The sequence below is a fragment of the Rhinichthys klamathensis genome, unplaced genomic scaffold, assembly GCF_029890125.1.
Source record: "Rhinichthys klamathensis goyatoka isolate OS25496 unplaced genomic scaffold, OSU_Roscu_1.1 h1tg000018l_1, whole genome shotgun sequence".
Classification (NCBI taxonomy): domain Eukaryota; kingdom Metazoa; phylum Chordata; class Actinopteri; order Cypriniformes; family Leuciscidae; genus Rhinichthys; species Rhinichthys klamathensis.
In genome coordinates, this window is record NW_026606569.1 from 1,362,600 (window position 1) to 1,380,925 (window position 18,326).

Sequence of the window (18,326 nt, forward strand, 5' to 3'; positions counted from 1 at the left end):
TTAGACATTTTTACTGTTTTGAGATTTAAATGCTCTTATTCTATCACTCCTTCCTAGAAATAAATTATTACAATTACCAAAATGATAACAAATAGAACTGCTTCTTTTCAAATAGAAAATGCTTTTTTTTTGCTTCCATAAATGCGATTTTAGGGGCAGAGATCAATCATTTTCTACTTTCTATAGCCATCATCTTCATCACCAGCATCATCTTCATTTTCCCTGCAATCCCTGCAGAAGTTGTCCGTACTCCTCAGTGTTGGTGTCCTCGTGTCGGTCCTGATTCACCCACTCATCCAGACGCTCGCGCTGCGTCTGATCCAGGATTCCCACGCGGCTGTACTCCGACACCAGGTTTCGGTATCCTGCTTTATAGTAGCCTCGGATGCCTTCATCCGACAAAACACAGCTCTGAGACTGAACGCTGTCACCTGGAGTTACACACAAGAATATTATCAAGTGCAGCAACACAACAGCTCTGTTAATCTATCAGTCGTGTTATGCTTTACATTTAATATCTTCAGTCCAAAGCACATTTCATGACAGCAACAACGCTGACCAAAGTGCTGTACAATATAAAATAAAATAGTAGTTGAACTATCCCTTTAAGACAGTATTTTAAACAAGACACATTCAAAGCAATAACATTTTACATGTATGTTTTTCTATAAGAGATTAATAACAATTTTACAACGGTCTATGGTCAGATCTCATTATATAGACAAAACATTTTAGCTGGCTGTTTTCATTTGTCATTATGTACAGTAAAAGATGTATGTACAATAGCAGCAAACAAACTTTTGTTAAACAGGACAAAACAAACATATGCTTGGAATAGTTTCATATTCACAAAGAACAATCAAAACAACACCTCATTGCTCTTACGAAAAACATTAATGTTTTACTTAATTACACTTAATATCTTGTGTTGTATTTATTGTCTTGTCCGTTTTTTACTGCCAGTTTGTCTTCCTCTAATCTGTGTGCTTCATGTTGTTGAGTGTGTTCACGGCTGTCTGTGACTTCTGTAATGTTGCATCAAGGCTTTAGAGACTTTTATATCGTTCTACTGTATCATTGTATATGGCTCAAATGACAATAAAGCTCTTTATCTTTCTTATCTAATTGGTCAAAGATTATATTTCCACCATAAAAGCTGTTGCATTATCGTGTCTATCGTAAACACCCTGGAAAATCACAGTATCTGGAGGGTAGTTTATACACGTGTTTTGCAGGATTATCACCTCAAGAGTTTCTTACCTAGAGCCTCTCTGAGCTTTTGAGAGGTAAACGGGTGATGAAGAGTCATGCAGCGTTTCAGCAAAAGCTCCACGTCTCCACTAATCATTGTGTCTGCTAGAAGTTTCCTGTAAAAAAACAAATGTTAAAAGCAGATTTAACCTTTGTGATGCTGTACCTAAAATATTCAATGTTAAATACTACTCTAAATTCCTGTAGTGTTCATTCTGTATAATTGTCTTGATGAGGATTTGGTCCGTAACTTGAACATTACCTGGCCATCTGTGAGCGGCTGCTTGGGCCTGTAGTTAAAGCTCGTCTGTGATCTTGTCCCAGAACCTCCATGGCAATCATGTTCTGTCCATTATTGTCAGTCTTTATGCTGCTGATCAGTTTATGAAGCTCAGGGTTTTTATTTTTAAACTCGCTCACTGAGTTTGGGTTTTATATGAACGTCAGAGCTAGTCTGATGGAGCCCTTGGGTGGAATATGGCTCGTGTTGAGTGTCCCAGTGTTGTTCTTACTGGACCTTCGGGCACTTTGAACACTGTCCAGAGAGAATGAGAATTACTGACAATTTGATTTAATGACATTAGCATGAAATCTGCTTATTTAAACTACTAAGCTGATTTAGAGCTCATGTGAGTATTTGATCTTCCTCTAGATTCTGTTGCCGTGTTTAATCAAATAAATGGACAAATGACACTCCTGATTATGTATACTATTTTTCAATACCTAAATTATATATATATATATATATATATATATATATATATTTGGTGTATCAGGTGAATCTTCTCTATTTCCTTTGTGGATCTCCAGACACAGTCTTATTGTTGTGAATAAATAACAGAAAATACCTTCAGCAATCAGAAACTTTACCTGTTATATTCAGCAACTAATCCAAGATGGTACATTTTGATGAGGATACGTTCGTCACTTCTGATGAATTTAACACTCTGTAAGTATTTCTGCAGAGCAACGTCTGTCTCCTTTATAATCCCTCCAGTTATGTTGTATGTCCTGGGTTTTTTGCGACTGAAGTCGTATTCTCTCTTGAGAAGGGGTTTGTACGATTCAAGGTTTGTCTGGATCTAATGAGAAATTAAGAGTGTGAGATTAAACCATAGACAGTAAAAGAAATGGACACAGCGACCCCATAGACTTCAACAGAGAAAAGTGAAGTCAATTAGAAGCACTCACTTCCTGATTGCCAAGCGCACTGCGCAGGCTCAAACTGAGCTTGACGACGTAGATGTGACGTGAGCAGCCTGTCTCACAGCTGTACGTATTCTAGTAGTTGTGCCAAGAGGAATCTGAATCATTCCCTTCCGAATCTTGCAGAGCCGGAGATCGTGAGTATTAGCTGTTCATGAGATAGCAGCAGGAGCAGCTTCATGACTCTTTATGGGCTTCTCCCTTGACTTTATGCCTCCACGTCCCCCATGATTGCGTGCGAGCTTCTACTTCTGTCTATACGGTAATTTCTCTACTGTGCGACAGAGAGTCGCGTGTTATGATGCAATCGTTAGCCTATTTTTATAAAAACTGCTTCTACGGGGCCACAACGTAAGACACAAGGTAATGGAGCCTTTTATACATTGTCGTGTTTCTTTAGAAATAAACAATGGACAAATGGAGTTTTTAAACGCCTCAGATGTAAAGTTATTCGCTGTCAAAGTGACGCCAAAATGAATGGGAGTCAATGGAGTGCTAACAGCAGGTGAAGGCTTGCTAGCCAATGGCGGCCCCCGGGGAGACTTCAGTTTCCGGCTGGTGGATTACACCCTTGGATTAAACACAATCCTGATCATCTCTCGTCACATGTGCAGGTGATTGGTCAGGAATCTTTTTTTCTGTACCACACAGGAGGGGCTTTCGCACCGAAGGAACATTTTCATAGTCCCTATAATTATTGGCAGAATTACCTGTTTGTTGGCGTGTCCCCCAAGGAATCCCAGGAATTGGGAACGATTTAATCTACCGTGACTTTGAAGGGACCAAGCGAAACATGATTATGTAGGTCCTATTAGGTACAATACATAGCAAATTTTATGTACGCGATGTCATTTTGACATTTACTGCTCGGTTTGAATTTGTTCTAGACAGCAAATGCTTACATTGGCTTTTGATTACTACATTTGGTTATGTGAGTGTGATTTAAAAAAAACTATTGATAGTATTTCTTTTTTATATAATCTGCAAATTGCACGGTTGTCTGCTACTCTGTGGTTATATATTCAATTGCAGAAATAATGTGGTGGCAAAGAAAATGCATTCTGGGTAAGTACCATCTGTATATTTCTCTTATTTTAATGAAACCGTTTGAGATCAAATTAATGCTAGATGTTTTGAAATAAATTACAGACATGGCATCTGAGGAATATTTCTAATTTTTCTCAGTTACTGTATTTCGCTTTATTTCCAGATTCAATCATAGGCTCCTTCTTACATAGTAGAGCTCGTTCACACATGCGCAGTCTTCAAAAACGGTGCTTTAAATCTTTTGACAAACTCAAAGACGTAAATTACATTTGTATGTATTCTAAATAGGACACAGGTTGTACTGAATGTCAGCTTGCTTATTTTGCTCAAGATAAGGATTTATTAAGTCCACATGTCATGCAATCTAGAAACTCTGCTTCTGACCACAGCTCGAGAGCTGTCGCTCCAACCACACAACTTTGCGATGCTGCTTGCCAATGTTCGTTGGAACGATTTTTTCGGGAAACATCGACTCGTTGAACTATGCTGATAACGACGGAACTTGCGACCATAGTTGGCTAACAATGCTTTCGGGAAACGCACCCCTGTCTGAGAAACAGCCAATGATTTCAGTACACTAGTCAATCTGAGAGCGAAAATCTGGCTTTGGCCCTCAATTACGAAACAAACATACGACAGAAAATTGAGCATATGGTCATTTCCATAGTGTTTAATGTTTGTAAATGTTTAGTTTTATTAACCAGTATTTAATATTCTTATAAATTAATTTAACTGTTTGCAATTATGAGGGTAACAGGTGTTTTTGGAGTAAGATCAATTTCTCTTTTCATGATTACTTCCTCTTCTTGGCCAGGTTATAGGTCGTAAACTCTAGGTTCAAGGCTTTTAAAACTTAGGAGTGATAAAGGAGTGATTTTCAAATGACAACTGTTTTGAGACACCACATTTATCAACATATGATAATTTATACGATGGGATTGGCAGCATATGAATGTTTCATGAATCACACATGTACCCTGTCGTACGATGATTCTGCACTCGTTTCTACATTAGATAGCTAAATGAGGCCCATTGTCCCATGAAGAAATCATCTTCTACTCACCTCATTTTTCACTTTCTTACGTAGCACCAATGCTTCCTCCATCTTACTGCCAGTTGCTTGTGCTACAGCATGATAAAGAGCATTCTGATGATCCGAGTTAACGCTGATTATCTTGCCATCATCCTGCACAATGTCAAAATGGCCGCTGTACAGCTGTGCATCAGCTCTGTTTTTAAAAGTAACCACATTCAGTACACAAAGTTCATAATCATGAACTGAAATTTATTTCTATATGTGAGCAGTGTAATGCTCTAGTAATTAGTCTTACTGTGATGTATGTGGGTTTTTTGCAGATTGGGTTAATCTCAGTTTTATATCGCCTGCTGATTTGCTGGTTCCTGGGTAAAGTTCCTCAGTGAGCTGTTTCCCATTTTCATCAATGACAGTGAGTTTAATTCCTTTTCCATCGAGCAGGTTACTTTTTGTGAGCACGTACACATCAAGAGCTTTAACAGGCTGATCAGTTTTGCACATATCTTCTGTATACTGCATTAGTTTTGTTCTGTCCTCATCTGACAGATTTTCCACTTCCTTGTGGCTCGCAGATTTCTTGTTGTGTTTTCCTCTCTGGTCATCAAAGAAACGCTGAGTCTTATGTCTGTGCATGACCTTGTCTACCGCCTGTCCTGCAGCACTGTTCAACTGTCTCTTAAATGTGCTGGTCATTAACGAAGTCATGTGTGTAGAACACGAACTGATGAATAGCTCAGAAACTTTCTGTGCAATATTTTGTAGAAGTTCTCCTTTAAGGCGTTGTACATCATGTAAATTGTGACGTCCATCTTGGTCATACTTTGTCATGTCTTTCTCAAGCTCACTGATGCTCTCCAGTAATTCAGGAACAAATTTCTGGTCTATAATCTCCTTTGTTGGTACAGCTCCCAATATTTGACAGAGAGTTGTTGAGTACTCAGCTACTTTCAGAACCAGCTTTGCTGTTTCAATCACACCTGGCAGTTTTGCTTTATTCATGAGCTCTGTTGCTGCTTCACACACCTCAGAGAGTTTGCTGATAACGTCCCGTGCTGTGGAACAGTCCAGTATGAGGCGAGGAATTATCTCTTCGCAGAGCATACCAACTGATTTTTTTATTTGCTTCTCATATTTTTGGTCAATCTTGAAATTCTCTTTTTTCAAGGCAGCTTTTGGAATGCCTGAGCTGATGAATTCGACAAGAGCCTGATCCAGTTCAATGCTCTGCTTCACTGATAAAGTAACAGCATTCTCAAAACTGCTTTGTAAAATCTTCTTAAAGACTTCCTTAAGTGTTTCATCGATTGCAAAGTTCATGAGAGTGAGCACAGTCTTTTTCCCGATTTCCTTAACTGCAAATTTAGTCGCAAGTTTGAAGTTCTGTTTGACCACTGTTGAAGATGTCATGTTTTTCATTGCAGACTTAAAAGATTCTTTACCGAGGGACGATAAACCAGACTTAACACTTCCTTTGAATGAAGTAAACATTGCCTTTCCTGACTTGATGACTTCAGAAGCAACAGAAGAGAAAGACTTTGTACCATTGAGGATACTTTTTGTCACTTTAAACACTGCAGTAACTGCTTTCTTGATAACGCTAAAACCAGCCGTTAGCAAAGCAAGGCCAATGCTGATACTCTTAGATATTGCCCATGACACCCAATCAGATGTGCCCTTTATCATCCCCTCTATTCCACTGATCATGTCAGACACTCCTTCTGAAATCAGGCCCATTCCAAACTGGCTGGCTGTTCCAAGTGTCAGCGCACAAATAAGAATCCCAGCGAGAACCTGCACCACCCCGAGTACGAAACATATCAAAGCATCAATGCAAAACTTGGGCTTCTTTTTCACCTCAAAAACAACACCGAGGCCGTAGTCGTATAACGATCTCAGCTCATTAGTGATGATGAAGTTTTTTTCTTCAGAAAGCATGTAGACTGAACAGTCTTCTGTAATGGCGTCATTGTTGTTTTTCTCCAGCTCTTTAAGTTTAGCTGATGCATTATCAATGTACGTCCTTCAAGACTTAAAGATGTTCATTCTGGCCTCCATTTGACTCTGAAAGTTGTTGTTGTCTGTACTCTGATCTTTGTTACCAGTGACTGATAAGTTACTTGAGACCATTGTGTTTGAAACTTCTGAGACGTAGACGTCAATGGATTTCTTTGCGTCTTCCAGCAGTTTCATAGCGTCTGCTTTATAGTTACCCTTACCGAGGTTGATGGTGATGTATGCCTGGTTATAGAGTGCCACAGCCTTGTAGTGTGGGTCAAAGTTAGCAACTTTTTGCCAATAGGATTCGGCTCCAAAGGCATTGTTGGATTTGTCGCGGCAGTGTAGATCAGTTCTTACAATTGCCTGTTTGATGTGATCATATAAATTATTACATTGTCCTTGCAGCAGCTTTACACTTGTTTCGTTTATTGTCCTGATAAGGTCTGCTTCAAGTTGTCTGAAGTCATCATGCCTATTGATGTGATCTTCGTGAAGGGTCAACCACAAGGCCCAAGATTCTTTCAAAGCGTTGATGGCTGGCTGATAATCAAACTTAGGCTGATGATGTTTAAAGCAATCAGGAATATTTTGGAGCTGCATTCCAATGGGGTCCAGTTTTTCTTGATGTGTGTAATGCCCATCAAAGTTTTTCAGCAATGTACAAAAAGTGGAGAACAGTTTTTCCTTTAGGTTTATTTCAACCAGCTCATCACTTTCCATGTCGTGAATTCGTTTAGTTTCATAATCTTCTCTTAGCTGGCGCATGATTTCCACAGACTGACCTTGGTAAGCTGGTGCGAGATGATCACAGTTTACAACCATCTGGACCATCCCAGGATTGCCTTTTCGAGACGTACGACCAAATATTTGTTTCTCCACTCTTCGGTTGGGTGGAAAGTGAGTAAGAAGAACGAAAAGACCACCACACTTATTCACACTTTCATCAACCTTGATGTCTGTACCCCGTCCTCCGAGATTTGTAGCAATGATTATTCTGCCTGCACTGAATTTCTCTCTTTCAATGTTGTGCTTCTCGCTGATTGTGTACAGAGTAATCTGTTCTGCCTTAAATCTGCCACCATCTTGTATTTTCTCATGTAGTTCATCTGCTGTTTTAACATCTTCACAAATTACCAAGACAACTTGCCCTCTGTCTGCTACTTTCCATGAAGTTTCACAAATAGTCTGAATCCATTGGTGATTCCCACCTTTCACCTGGACGACTGGAAGCTCCACCACCCTTTTATGGCGATGTGCAGGTACAGTGTAGCTCTTGGCTTTATAATGTCTTTCCAGAAAGCCCTGATCTGCCTTACCTCCTAATGTACCAGAAACCCCATATATACCACTCCCACTGAGATACCTTTGAAAATAATGGAAATTTGACATGTAGTTTGTCACGTTGGATATTGGAGAAATCGCAAGTCGGTGCTTGAACTCCAAAAATTGTTGCAGACCATTACCCCACTTCTTGTTTTTCTCCAGCACACCGCTCGCTTTGAAGTCCACTGGAATTATTGCATTATACTCGTCTATGTCATGACTGTCAGCAACTCTTTCACCGGCCGGTGAGGTGTCGATCATGTATTCCCGGCCCCGTGACATCTCAACAGCCTTTAGTGCATTCTCAACAAAAACTGGTAACTGATTCTCAACGTAGCTTTTCAAGAAAACCGGGATGACAATGAAGTTGGTGGATTCTTCGGCTGTTTGGAGGTTATCTGAGTACTTGATATATGACTTTATTGTGCTTACAGTTGCATCAATGAGGGATTTCTCAGACATGATTTCACATGCCAGTCCTCCTTCCAGCAGTAGCATTTCAACATTAAGGTCACCTCGTTTTTCCTGAGCTTCAAAACATTTTGCTTTCTTATTCTCTAACGTATAGCACTTAAACACTGCACTGTTCTCCAAGACCTCCTCAAATATACTCAGTAGATCATACTGATGTGAAACTCCAAGTTTCTTCATGACTTCAGATAATGCTTTGGACATTCTGTCCTCATTTCCATCATCATCATTTCCTTTCTTGGTCTCAGCTTGACGTATAATTTCAATGTCCTCCTGAGTGTAAAATTCCAAAGTCACTCCAGGCAGCAAGATCTCATTTGCTGAAAAGCTGTCTGTTTCCAGTCCCATGACGGCTGCTGTTACGGCTTTATGAAAGTACTGTATCCTTGTCGCCCATTTTATCTCCCGTGTTTCAAGCATTTCAACTGGTTGACAAGTAGATATCATGGCCCATATGTTGGAAAGCACTTGCTCTACGTGCCTAAATCCACTAGATTCATGGGACAAGAATGTTACTTGAACTCCATTGTCCAATGTCATGTAGTCCACTTCATCCACTATTACAAGCTCAAATTGTCTTGTACCGCGAGTAGTTCTCTTCTCAAATTCCTGTTTAAGTGTGTCTGCTGCAAAGACTCCCACTGTGCCATATACTATTTGTTGCCTGTAAGCATCTTTAAGATGTTCCTCTTGTTCCTCTGGTGAATAGTTACTTGAGTAACATGGAGGTACTACCGATGAGGTGACACCAAACATTTCAAAAAACTTTTTCCACTCTTCTTGATCTCGTCTGGCTAGAACTGGAGAGCTTGTCACAATGTCCACTTTTGTTCCACGGATTGCCAGAATTGTTGCAAACATGGCTAAGATACAGGACTTTCCCTCACCTGTGCCAATCTCTAGAAGACATCCTTTATCTTCTGTCAGCTGTGCCAGTAGGAGCAAAAGCAACGATGCTAGTTGTGTACACCTTGGAAAATAGCCTTGAATCTTCATGTTGTCTTTTGTGGTGATTGTTGAGCAGTCTTGCACTGCTATTGACATTCCAATTAATACGTCTTTCAGAATGTCAATATCTGGGTTTGTAAGATTAAGGGATGTTATCTTCCTTTTCAAATCAGCGACTTTTTCTTCAGTAAGGTCCACCAATTTATATTTTGGGAGTTCCGACTCTACGTATCGAAGCACATCCTTCAACAGCACCAAGACTTTCTCTGGACAGTTTGCTTCACGAAGTTCCTTCACAATTGTATCAGCATCTTTTTCTTTGTCGTTTTTTATTTGTTCTTCAAGAAACATTAGAGGGTTTTCATTCGTAAGAGCAGAGAGAACGTGGATGCAGTCCAGGTGGTAGGTTTGTGCCGTGTGGAGAACTGAATCGAGTTGATCACATTTGATACCTGGACTTTTGCAAATGAAGAGCATTATTTCTGTTGGGGTCCAGATTCTGTTGAACAACATTTGACCCAAAATGCCCCTACTTTGTGGTGAAAGCTCTGAGATTATGTCAAGTACATTTAATAAAATGTGTTCTGCCAAAGTTGCATTTGTGGCATGAAGCTGCTCCACCAAACCCAAGAGAAAATCATACTTCTTCTCCCAGCCAAGTGGCTTGTCTTCATCATCTTTAGCGTCTTCAGTGCTACTGTTCAGAATGAACTGTAGAGATGCCTCAAGAACTGTGAGCTTCTCTGTAAGAGACAGCTCATTATATCTTATAGCATGATCAAATGTAAACTCAGACCATACTGAAAGGTTGTTTTCTCTACAATATTGAACTGCAAGTTCATTCTGGAGGGTCTTAATCCTGTCCCAAATCTGGTCATGCTGTACCTCTTCATCTTCTGTGATCTGGTACTTTAACAACATGTCTTTGAATTGTTCTTCAACATCGGTAACCTACATAAATGTGCAAAACAAAAATGGGTCTCAGTAAAAAGTGATATTTTATCACATGCTGTATACAGTTATGTTGCTCAATCCAAATTATTCATACCTCGTCCCTCTCAATTGCAGCAGCGTCATCTTCTATTTGCTGATGGAGAACTTGTGTGCGTTCATGATGTTGCTCGTGACCTCTGAAGCTCTGTTTTTCACGAAGCCGCTCAGTTGCTCGAGAAAGCTTGAGTCTGGATGATTCACTCTCTCTGTCCAGCTCCTGTTGAATACTTTGCTCACGTTCCAACCGTTCCAGACGTCTTCTCTCCTCCTCTTGCTGTCTTTGTTTTTCATCTTCTTCTATTTTTCCTGTTTAAAGATATCATCAGACACCACAAGATTAGAAACAACGTGCTTATTACACTTTATCGGTTTATGGGTTACTCAATTTGAAATAATTACCCGCTATCACGCCGCACTAGCCACATGCAGCTGTACATTAGAAATGCCTCTATTGTTTGTATTAACCGCACAATGAGACTGTATTGGATGGGGCTTTATCTTTTTATTTCACTATCTTTTCATCTCTACTACTATCATCAATTAAGCCTCGGGGCTATGAAGACTTCAAAAAGTGTAAGCCCACATCTACCAAAACTGCTAAGGAAATGCCACGTAACAATAACAGAGTCTCACAGACAACCATTAATCAAAGTTTTGCAAGTGTAACTCCTTCTGAAAAAAACCCCCCAGATATTATTCTGAAAATTAGCCTACCTGTTTATTTTAGTATGATCATTACATATAAATGATTTTTTTTAAAGCTTAATAAAAATAGCATTTCTCTAGGGAAATTTTATATCGCAAGAAATATCGTTATCGCAATACTCAACAACAATATCGCATATGTTCCCAGTATCGTGCAGCCCTAGTTGTCAGTTAACTATTTTTGTGAGCTCATCTAAAGTGAGGACTATTTATGCCTTGTAAAGCTTTTACAAAGGAGATTTAAAGGCTCAGTTATCTTCTGAAAAAGGAAACAAACACAAGACAGTGATACAGAACATAGAAATATTAATTTCACAATGCAAAAAAATAAAACTGTACATTTGATTTAAAATGAAAAATAAACTTCGACAATATCATAAAAATTAACAAAAAATCAACAAAATAAGCTATTTTATTTTCTATAACATTGCAGAGATTCATTTGTCATTTTATGTCAAGTGCACAGTTGTGCAGTTTTTTTGCATCATGAAAATAATATTTCTATGTTCTGTATCACTGTGTACATTTAAAATGTTTATTAATCATTTACTTAGTTTCTAAGTGATCTTATGAATCACTGACAACACCTAAATAACTGGTTTGTAAATAATGCAATACTTTTCATTAAGAAATTATAAATTGATCATTAATTCAAGTATGAAAATACAATTATTAAACATTATATATATATGCTTATAAATCAAGTATAAAGCATTTATAGATGTATGTATAATCTGTTTATTAATGTCTGTTAATTCTTTATAAATTATGAATTAACCGTTTACTAATGCTTAACTAATGATTAATAGCATACAGTTATTATAAAGTGTTACCAACTATTCTTGTAAGACCCTGCCTACTGTGGACTGATGGGCCAAAGTCATCACTGCTGCATTTTTACAGTCAAACATTTAATTAATACTTTCATTTCTATAGTTAAAGCATTGATTTGTAGAGTGGGAGAAGCTATTAAATTTCTTAAATAGGTTAGGATACCTCTCCAGCACTCTTCAGTAATTTAGGGGTTGAGACCTAGTATTAACACTTAGGAACCTTTATGAATCACACTTATTCTTAAGTTTAGGGAATAAGAGTAAAATAATTAGTAGAATTTTGACACGCTTAAGACTAAACTTTTACTCTGAGTGTTTTTTTACATACGGCCCCTGGTGTGTTAAACGTTGGAGTGGAAAAACTCGAGTGTCCCGCACAGAGCCCTGACCTCAACCCGACTGAAGATCATTGGGAGGAACAGGAACAGGAACAGCGGCTGCACTCCAGGCCTCCTCACCCAACATCCATCCCTGACCTCACTAATGTTCTTGTAGTTGAAAAACCTCAAATCCCCACAGCCAAGCTTTAAAATCTAGTGGAAAGCCTTTCCAGAAGAGTGGAGCTTTATTATAACAGCAAATGGGAAATAAATCTGGAATAGGACGTTCAACAAGCACATATGGGTGTGACAGTAGCCCATTTGAGGTGCAGTCATTTTTAATTGTCCTGTATTATGTGTTCTTGCATATAGAACTCCTAAATATAATGCAGACTTTATACAGGAGTTTTCAGACTTTTTATCTGTGATTGTAACTTCTTTTGACAACATTGTACTTCTGGGTGATTTTAACATTCATGTTTGCTGTCAATCGAACCCTTTAGTCTCTGAGTTTTTAAACATTATTGATTCATTTAGTAGGCTGGCCCTACTCATCAGCATGGTCACTCTTGATTTGGTCCTTTGAATGGGTATTTCTGTGTGCAATATACAGATCTTAGATCATTATTTTTCTGACCATAAGCCTATTGTTTTTAATATTACCCTCTTATGTGGTCTGCCAGAAAAACAGCCTGTTGCTTATTACTCTCGTGGGATTACATCTAATACAGTCAGTGATTTTTCATCAGCATTTTATAGTCATTCATTAATTTACACTATTGAATCTCCATCTGTTTCAGTGGGTCCAGAAGAATTGATTAATCTGTTCAATGATGCTTGTTCTGATATCCTTGACCATGTTGCCCCATACATATTAAGGAGATATAAGACAAAAACCCAACCAGGGTTGAATGAAAATACTCCGTTACTTAGACGGTAGTGTAGGAGAGCAGAACGGAAATGGCAAAAAGATAAGCTTCAGGTATCTTACGAGGTTCTAAGACAGTGTCTATGCAAATATGAAAAAGCGGTGAAAACATCAAGAGCAGAACATTTTTCAGGAATAATTGCACAAAATGCTCACAGTCCACAGGTACTATTTAAAACTATAACTACTTTTATTAAACCAGAATGCAGCACTGGTCCTGATCCATCACCAAATACTTGACATGTTTTTAAAGATTTCTATTAAAAAAAATTAAGGATATGAGACTGTCGATTACACCATCTAAATCTAATATAACTTCCATATTAATCCCTATATCTCAAAAGTTATCTAAATTTGAGCCAATTTCTTTCTCATTTATTAGGGATGTTGTTGCGCATTTAAACCCTACTTCCTCATCTAATGATGTGCTTCCCCTCCAAGCTGTTCGTCAAGCTCATAGATACTATTGGACCAAGGTTGCTCTATTAAAAATTGCCGTCTGACCAGTGGGTGTGTTCCTTCAAGTCTTAAGCATGGGTTGTTCAGCCTCCTCTTGAAAAACCTGGCCTAGGTCCAACAGATCCTAATAATTTTCGGCCAATATCTAAGCTACCATTCTTATCCAAAATATTGGAAAAAATTGTTTTTAGTCAGCTGAAGTAATTTTTTACTAATTTCAATCTGGTTTTAGATCAGGTCATAGCACAGAATTGGCTCTACTTAGGGTAGTTATTGACCTTTTAGTAAAGACTGACTCTAGTAGCAATGTTGCTTTGGTTTTTGCTAGATCTTAGCTCAGCATTTGATACAAATGATCATTTAATCTTGGTTGAACGTTTAAGACAGTATGTGGGAATCCAAGTAACTGCTCTAAGCTGGTTTGCCTCTTATCTTCATAATAGAACCTTTTCTGTTAAAATTGGAAACTTTTCCTCATCAATAGCTTCGATCACATGTGGGGTCCCTCAAGGTTAAATTCTGGGACCAGTGCTATTTTCATTGTATATGCTTCCTCTTAGTTCTATTTTTGAGAAATATAGCATTTCGTATCATTTTTATGCTGATGACACCCAGATGTATCTGGGTGTCATTGAGATTTTGGGCTATTTTACTCCTTCAATATGTGTTCTTTCAAGCTGCTATAAAGAAAACGTTGAAAATATACATTAAGATGTTTATTTTATTACATTTTGTTTACTTGCGGCAGTAAGTTTCTCCCGAATTTAACAAGAAGTTAGCATTCCAACGCGCCAAATGTCCCATTGACCCCCCCGACCTCTAAGCCACGCCCCCGTCTCAGGAACCCACTATTTGTCCAATTGCCCACTACTTTTTTTTTCTTGTCACGAGATCCCCACGGTGCACATGTACGCGACCCGTCAACCTACCCCATAGCCCCCCATGGCCAGTTACTGACATCCGACGCAAAGTCACCACGATCGCCTTGCGCTATCGATATGTCATTCCAGGGCACCTTCTGAACACCCCTGTCAAATTTGAGTGACCCCGCACCTTTCTGGAAAAATCCCACTCGCCCATTAAATGAATGGGTTTGTTGTAGTGGTTTCCCGGAGACCGCTTCAAAAGGGCCGATCGACTAGGGGGCGCCATTTTCCATCTTGCCACGGCCCCCTGATGTGGGCCGAAAAGTTTGGTGGACCCACGACTTCGTTCAGGGGTCGAAAGTTCGAAAAAGGGTGAAAACAAGTTACAGGGGTTGTAGGCCTTATATGCCTGCCATGTTATTAAATAATCAGTTTTCATGAGCTTGAAATATTATATATTATTATTACTAAGGGCCTGAGCATTTTATTCTGTTTTTGAGCAATTTTTTCCAATAGAAATGTATTAAATTCACCTTTTTCCCCTTTAAGTGGCTTTTTCTCAAAATTATTTTTTTGTCATTCTCCAGTACAAACATCTATGCCTATGTAGCACATTATGTACACCAAACTTTCCAGTTATACACTTAGCAGTATTCTGAAGATATTTGCAGAGGGATTTGTTAATAAATCATTCTTGGCCTGATTTATGTGACATTTTAATAAAAAAAAAATGGCGAAAATCGATTTTTTAAGGCTATGGACAGTATATTTTGATTTCCTAGGTAATAAAAGCATATATCCTGAAATCCCTCTGAACTTTTTTTTTTCATCTTGTTTGTAAACAAAATGAAAAAAGAATTTTGCACCTGGCTTTATCATATGTTCAGATCTATCTACCGAAAATATATGCAAAATCGCGCATATTTAATTAGATAATGCCTAATTTGCATAATTAAACATACAAATTTCAAAAACTTGTAATACTTTTTTTATATACTTGTGTAAGTAATCAACTGAGGATTTTTGATGGTGATATCTATTATTTTAAATTTTTACCCTATTCACCTGTAGTGTCTCGCCTTAAATAAGGACAAAACAGATATTATTATATTTGGCCCCAATAGCTGAGCAAATACTATAGCTAAAAACCTAGGTCTTCTGTCATCCAATCTGAAAACCCTTGTTAAGAATCTGGGTTTTATCTTTGACACAGAATTAAAATTTGATAGACAGATCAATTGGGTGGTGAAGAATAGTTTCTTTCAATTGCGAAATATCAGTAAACTTAAATCTATCCTATCTTTCAGTGATCTGGAGAAAGTAATTCATGCTTTTATTTCTTCACGTCTTGATTACTGTAATGTTCTGTATCTGGGTGTAAGTCAGTCTTCTCTGTCACGTCTTCAGAGAGTACAAAATGCGGCAGCAAGGTTGCTGACAATTACAAAAAAGAGGGATCATATATCCTCGTTACACTGGCTACCAGTTTATTTTAGAATAAAGTACAAGGTACTTTTGTATACTTTTAAAGCTCTGCATGAACTTGCACCAAAATATGTTTCTGAACTTATACATTTTAGTTGTTCACAGAGATCTCTGAGATACCAAAATCAGTCAGCTTTCTCAGTCGCTGCTCCTAAGTTGTGGAATGGGTTACCAATGTTTATCAGATCCTCTACTTCTGTAACCATGTTTAAAACTCAGCTTAAGACATATTTGTTTGATGAGGCCTTTGCTACTTTGTAAGGACCGTTAGCAGGGCCGGCTCTAGCCCTTTGGTTGCCCTAGGCGAGATTGATTTTTGCGCGTCTGTTTACATAATAATAGTTATAATATTAATCCCATGATAATACTCATTGTAAAACAATGCACTGAAAAATAAAGGAAACTTTCATAAGTTTTGTACTAATTTCTATACTAATAGAAAGAGTATTTTTCAGTACTTCACATTAAAGATGTGATTGGGCCAGCCCAGTGTCAATCAAGAAAACAACCAATGGGCCGCTGATCTACGCGTTTCATGCGGTGTCAGAAAAAAAGCTTTTTTTTTACCAATGCATTACACCAGCACTAACCCAGCGCCGCCGATTAAGCAAAACAAAACGAATGGGCTATTTCTATTTTAGCCCCCGGCCGCTTTTTTGCTTTATTTATCTTTTTCGACGACAACTCACTACTCGTGCCTGTTCGCTCAGCGCTCACGGCGCCCGCGCGCGATATTATTGGAGGGGGGTCCCCTGTCAAAATTCTATGATGAAATCTTATGAGGGCGCCTACTCCGCTATACATAAGCCTACCGGTATACCCACTTTTTGCGCCACTGGCAAGCGTATGTAATTGCTCCACTCGTTGTAGTGTTAATGAAGTACAATAAAAGCGGAAAGTTCCTTACGCGGCTCTGGCGTCCCCCCTAGGGTTTAAGGCGCTTGCGCCCTTAGCATTTGCCTATACTGCCTATGCCACGGGCCGGCCCTGACCGTTAGGCTTTGATTTTAGTTTATTTTAGTATTATTCTTATTATTGTATTATTTCTTTCTTTGTATTTTACTGTGTTTTATCTTATACTTTTGAAATTGTACAGCACTTTGGTACACACTGTGTTTTTTAAGGTGCTTTATAAATAAACTTTGATTTGATTTGATGGTCGGGGTGCACATACTTTTGGCTGTATAGTGTAGTGCAGAACTGATCTACTTGCAGAAACTTACCATAGTTGGGACAGTAATGAGTGCCGCCCTCAGAGGTGCAGTGCATCTGAATCTTGGAACGGTCGAAGGTTTCCCTTAAGATGAAGGAGGCGTCGCCTTTATGGGTGTTAAACTCGTACGTAAAACTGTTCCACGTGTGATTACCATATCTGACGTAGATGTAGCGATGGATTAACTTTTTCTCCTCATACTGTGCTCTGCTGCCAGGATTGACGCGGGTAAACTATGGAGCAGAATTATACATCAGTTTTTACATCAGAAAAGCAATCAATAAAATGAAACGTAGAGAACAGACTGACATTGTAAGATATTATGTCTTGCTTTTAGTTATTATCTGGCTAATCAGAAAACATGTTAACTAGCGGAAAAAAAATAACTATGAAACAGAATTTAGAGTACATAATTGCATAAATAATATGGTGTAGTGAATGCAAAAGTTCTTACCCCTCTGTCCTGGGTGGCAAAGTGCCAGGTATAAGGAGTCTGATTGACGACTGAAACCTGGGCCCCCATTATTCAGGATATTCTGTTACAGTAAAACAGTAAACATTGGTCAGTATTTAAAAGTTAGGCATGGTAAGATTAAAAAAACTGGAATTGCATTAATTACATAATTTTTTTTTTTTTTTTAATACCTGATTTCATTCCTGTGCAGAGAAATCGGTGTCTGTGAGAAAAGTGAAGCGGCTCATGCAATCTGATGCTCTTTATAAACCGTCCATCAGAGTGAGAGGACAGAAGGGGCTGAGCTTAGGACTAATGGCCCTAAATACGGACAAAGTACAAGTTGCCAGTGGTGTAATTTAACTTCTGGGTTCTTGTTCGTTACTTATCAGTTATTGTCTTAACAAGAACCCGGGAGTTATATATTATATCTGGCAACTTAAAGTATGTGTTTTGTACTTTGTACATAACTCTTTTCCCCTCCAGCATTAGTTTTTTTTAAGTTGCCAGCATTTTTTGTGTAAAATAAAAATATGAATGTAGCCAATAAACAATCAAACTTCGGCAGAAAACGGTAATGAGTTACTTTACAGCTTCCTTAGAAGCCTGAGATGTTTTTATCTAAGGCTAAGTTTGGTTTTAATATGTGAAAATATACTAAAGCAAGCTTTAATGTTAAAAACTAACATTTAAATTATAAAACAAGAAAAAGACAGGAATAAAAAAAAGTGTCTCTGAAAGAATATCAAAGGGAAAGTTCAGGGTTTTCAGAAAAAATACAGTAAAATTA

General features: G+C 38.3%; 2 protein-coding genes across 2 annotated transcripts; both read right to left on the reverse strand.

The window, feature by feature from the left end:
- Nucleotides 1-208: 208 nt before the first annotated feature.
- On the reverse strand, nucleotides 209-6,566 carry LOC130070269 (uncharacterized). The gene is made up of 6 exons (XM_056234597.1): nucleotides 4,836-6,566; nucleotides 4,568-4,733; nucleotides 2,122-2,333; nucleotides 1,514-1,786; nucleotides 1,261-1,367; nucleotides 209-431 (listed from the first exon to the last, which is right to left on the reverse strand). The coding sequence occupies exons 1-4, from the start codon at nucleotides 6,473-6,475 to the stop codon at nucleotides 1,684-1,686; spliced, it is 2,121 nt and encodes a 706-aa protein (XP_056090572.1). The 5' UTR covers nucleotides 6,476-6,566; the 3' UTR covers nucleotides 209-431; nucleotides 1,261-1,367; nucleotides 1,514-1,683.
- LOC130070190 (uncharacterized) lies at nucleotides 6,464-17,826 on the reverse strand. The gene is made up of 5 exons (XM_056234495.1): nucleotides 17,728-17,826; nucleotides 17,537-17,618; nucleotides 17,093-17,315; nucleotides 10,329-10,579; nucleotides 6,464-10,231 (listed from the first exon to the last, which is right to left on the reverse strand). The coding sequence occupies exons 2-5, from the start codon at nucleotides 17,603-17,605 to the stop codon at nucleotides 6,563-6,565; spliced, it is 4,212 nt and encodes a 1,403-aa protein (XP_056090470.1). The 5' UTR covers nucleotides 17,606-17,618; nucleotides 17,728-17,826; the 3' UTR covers nucleotides 6,464-6,562.
- Nucleotides 17,827-18,326: the final 500 nt, after the last annotated feature.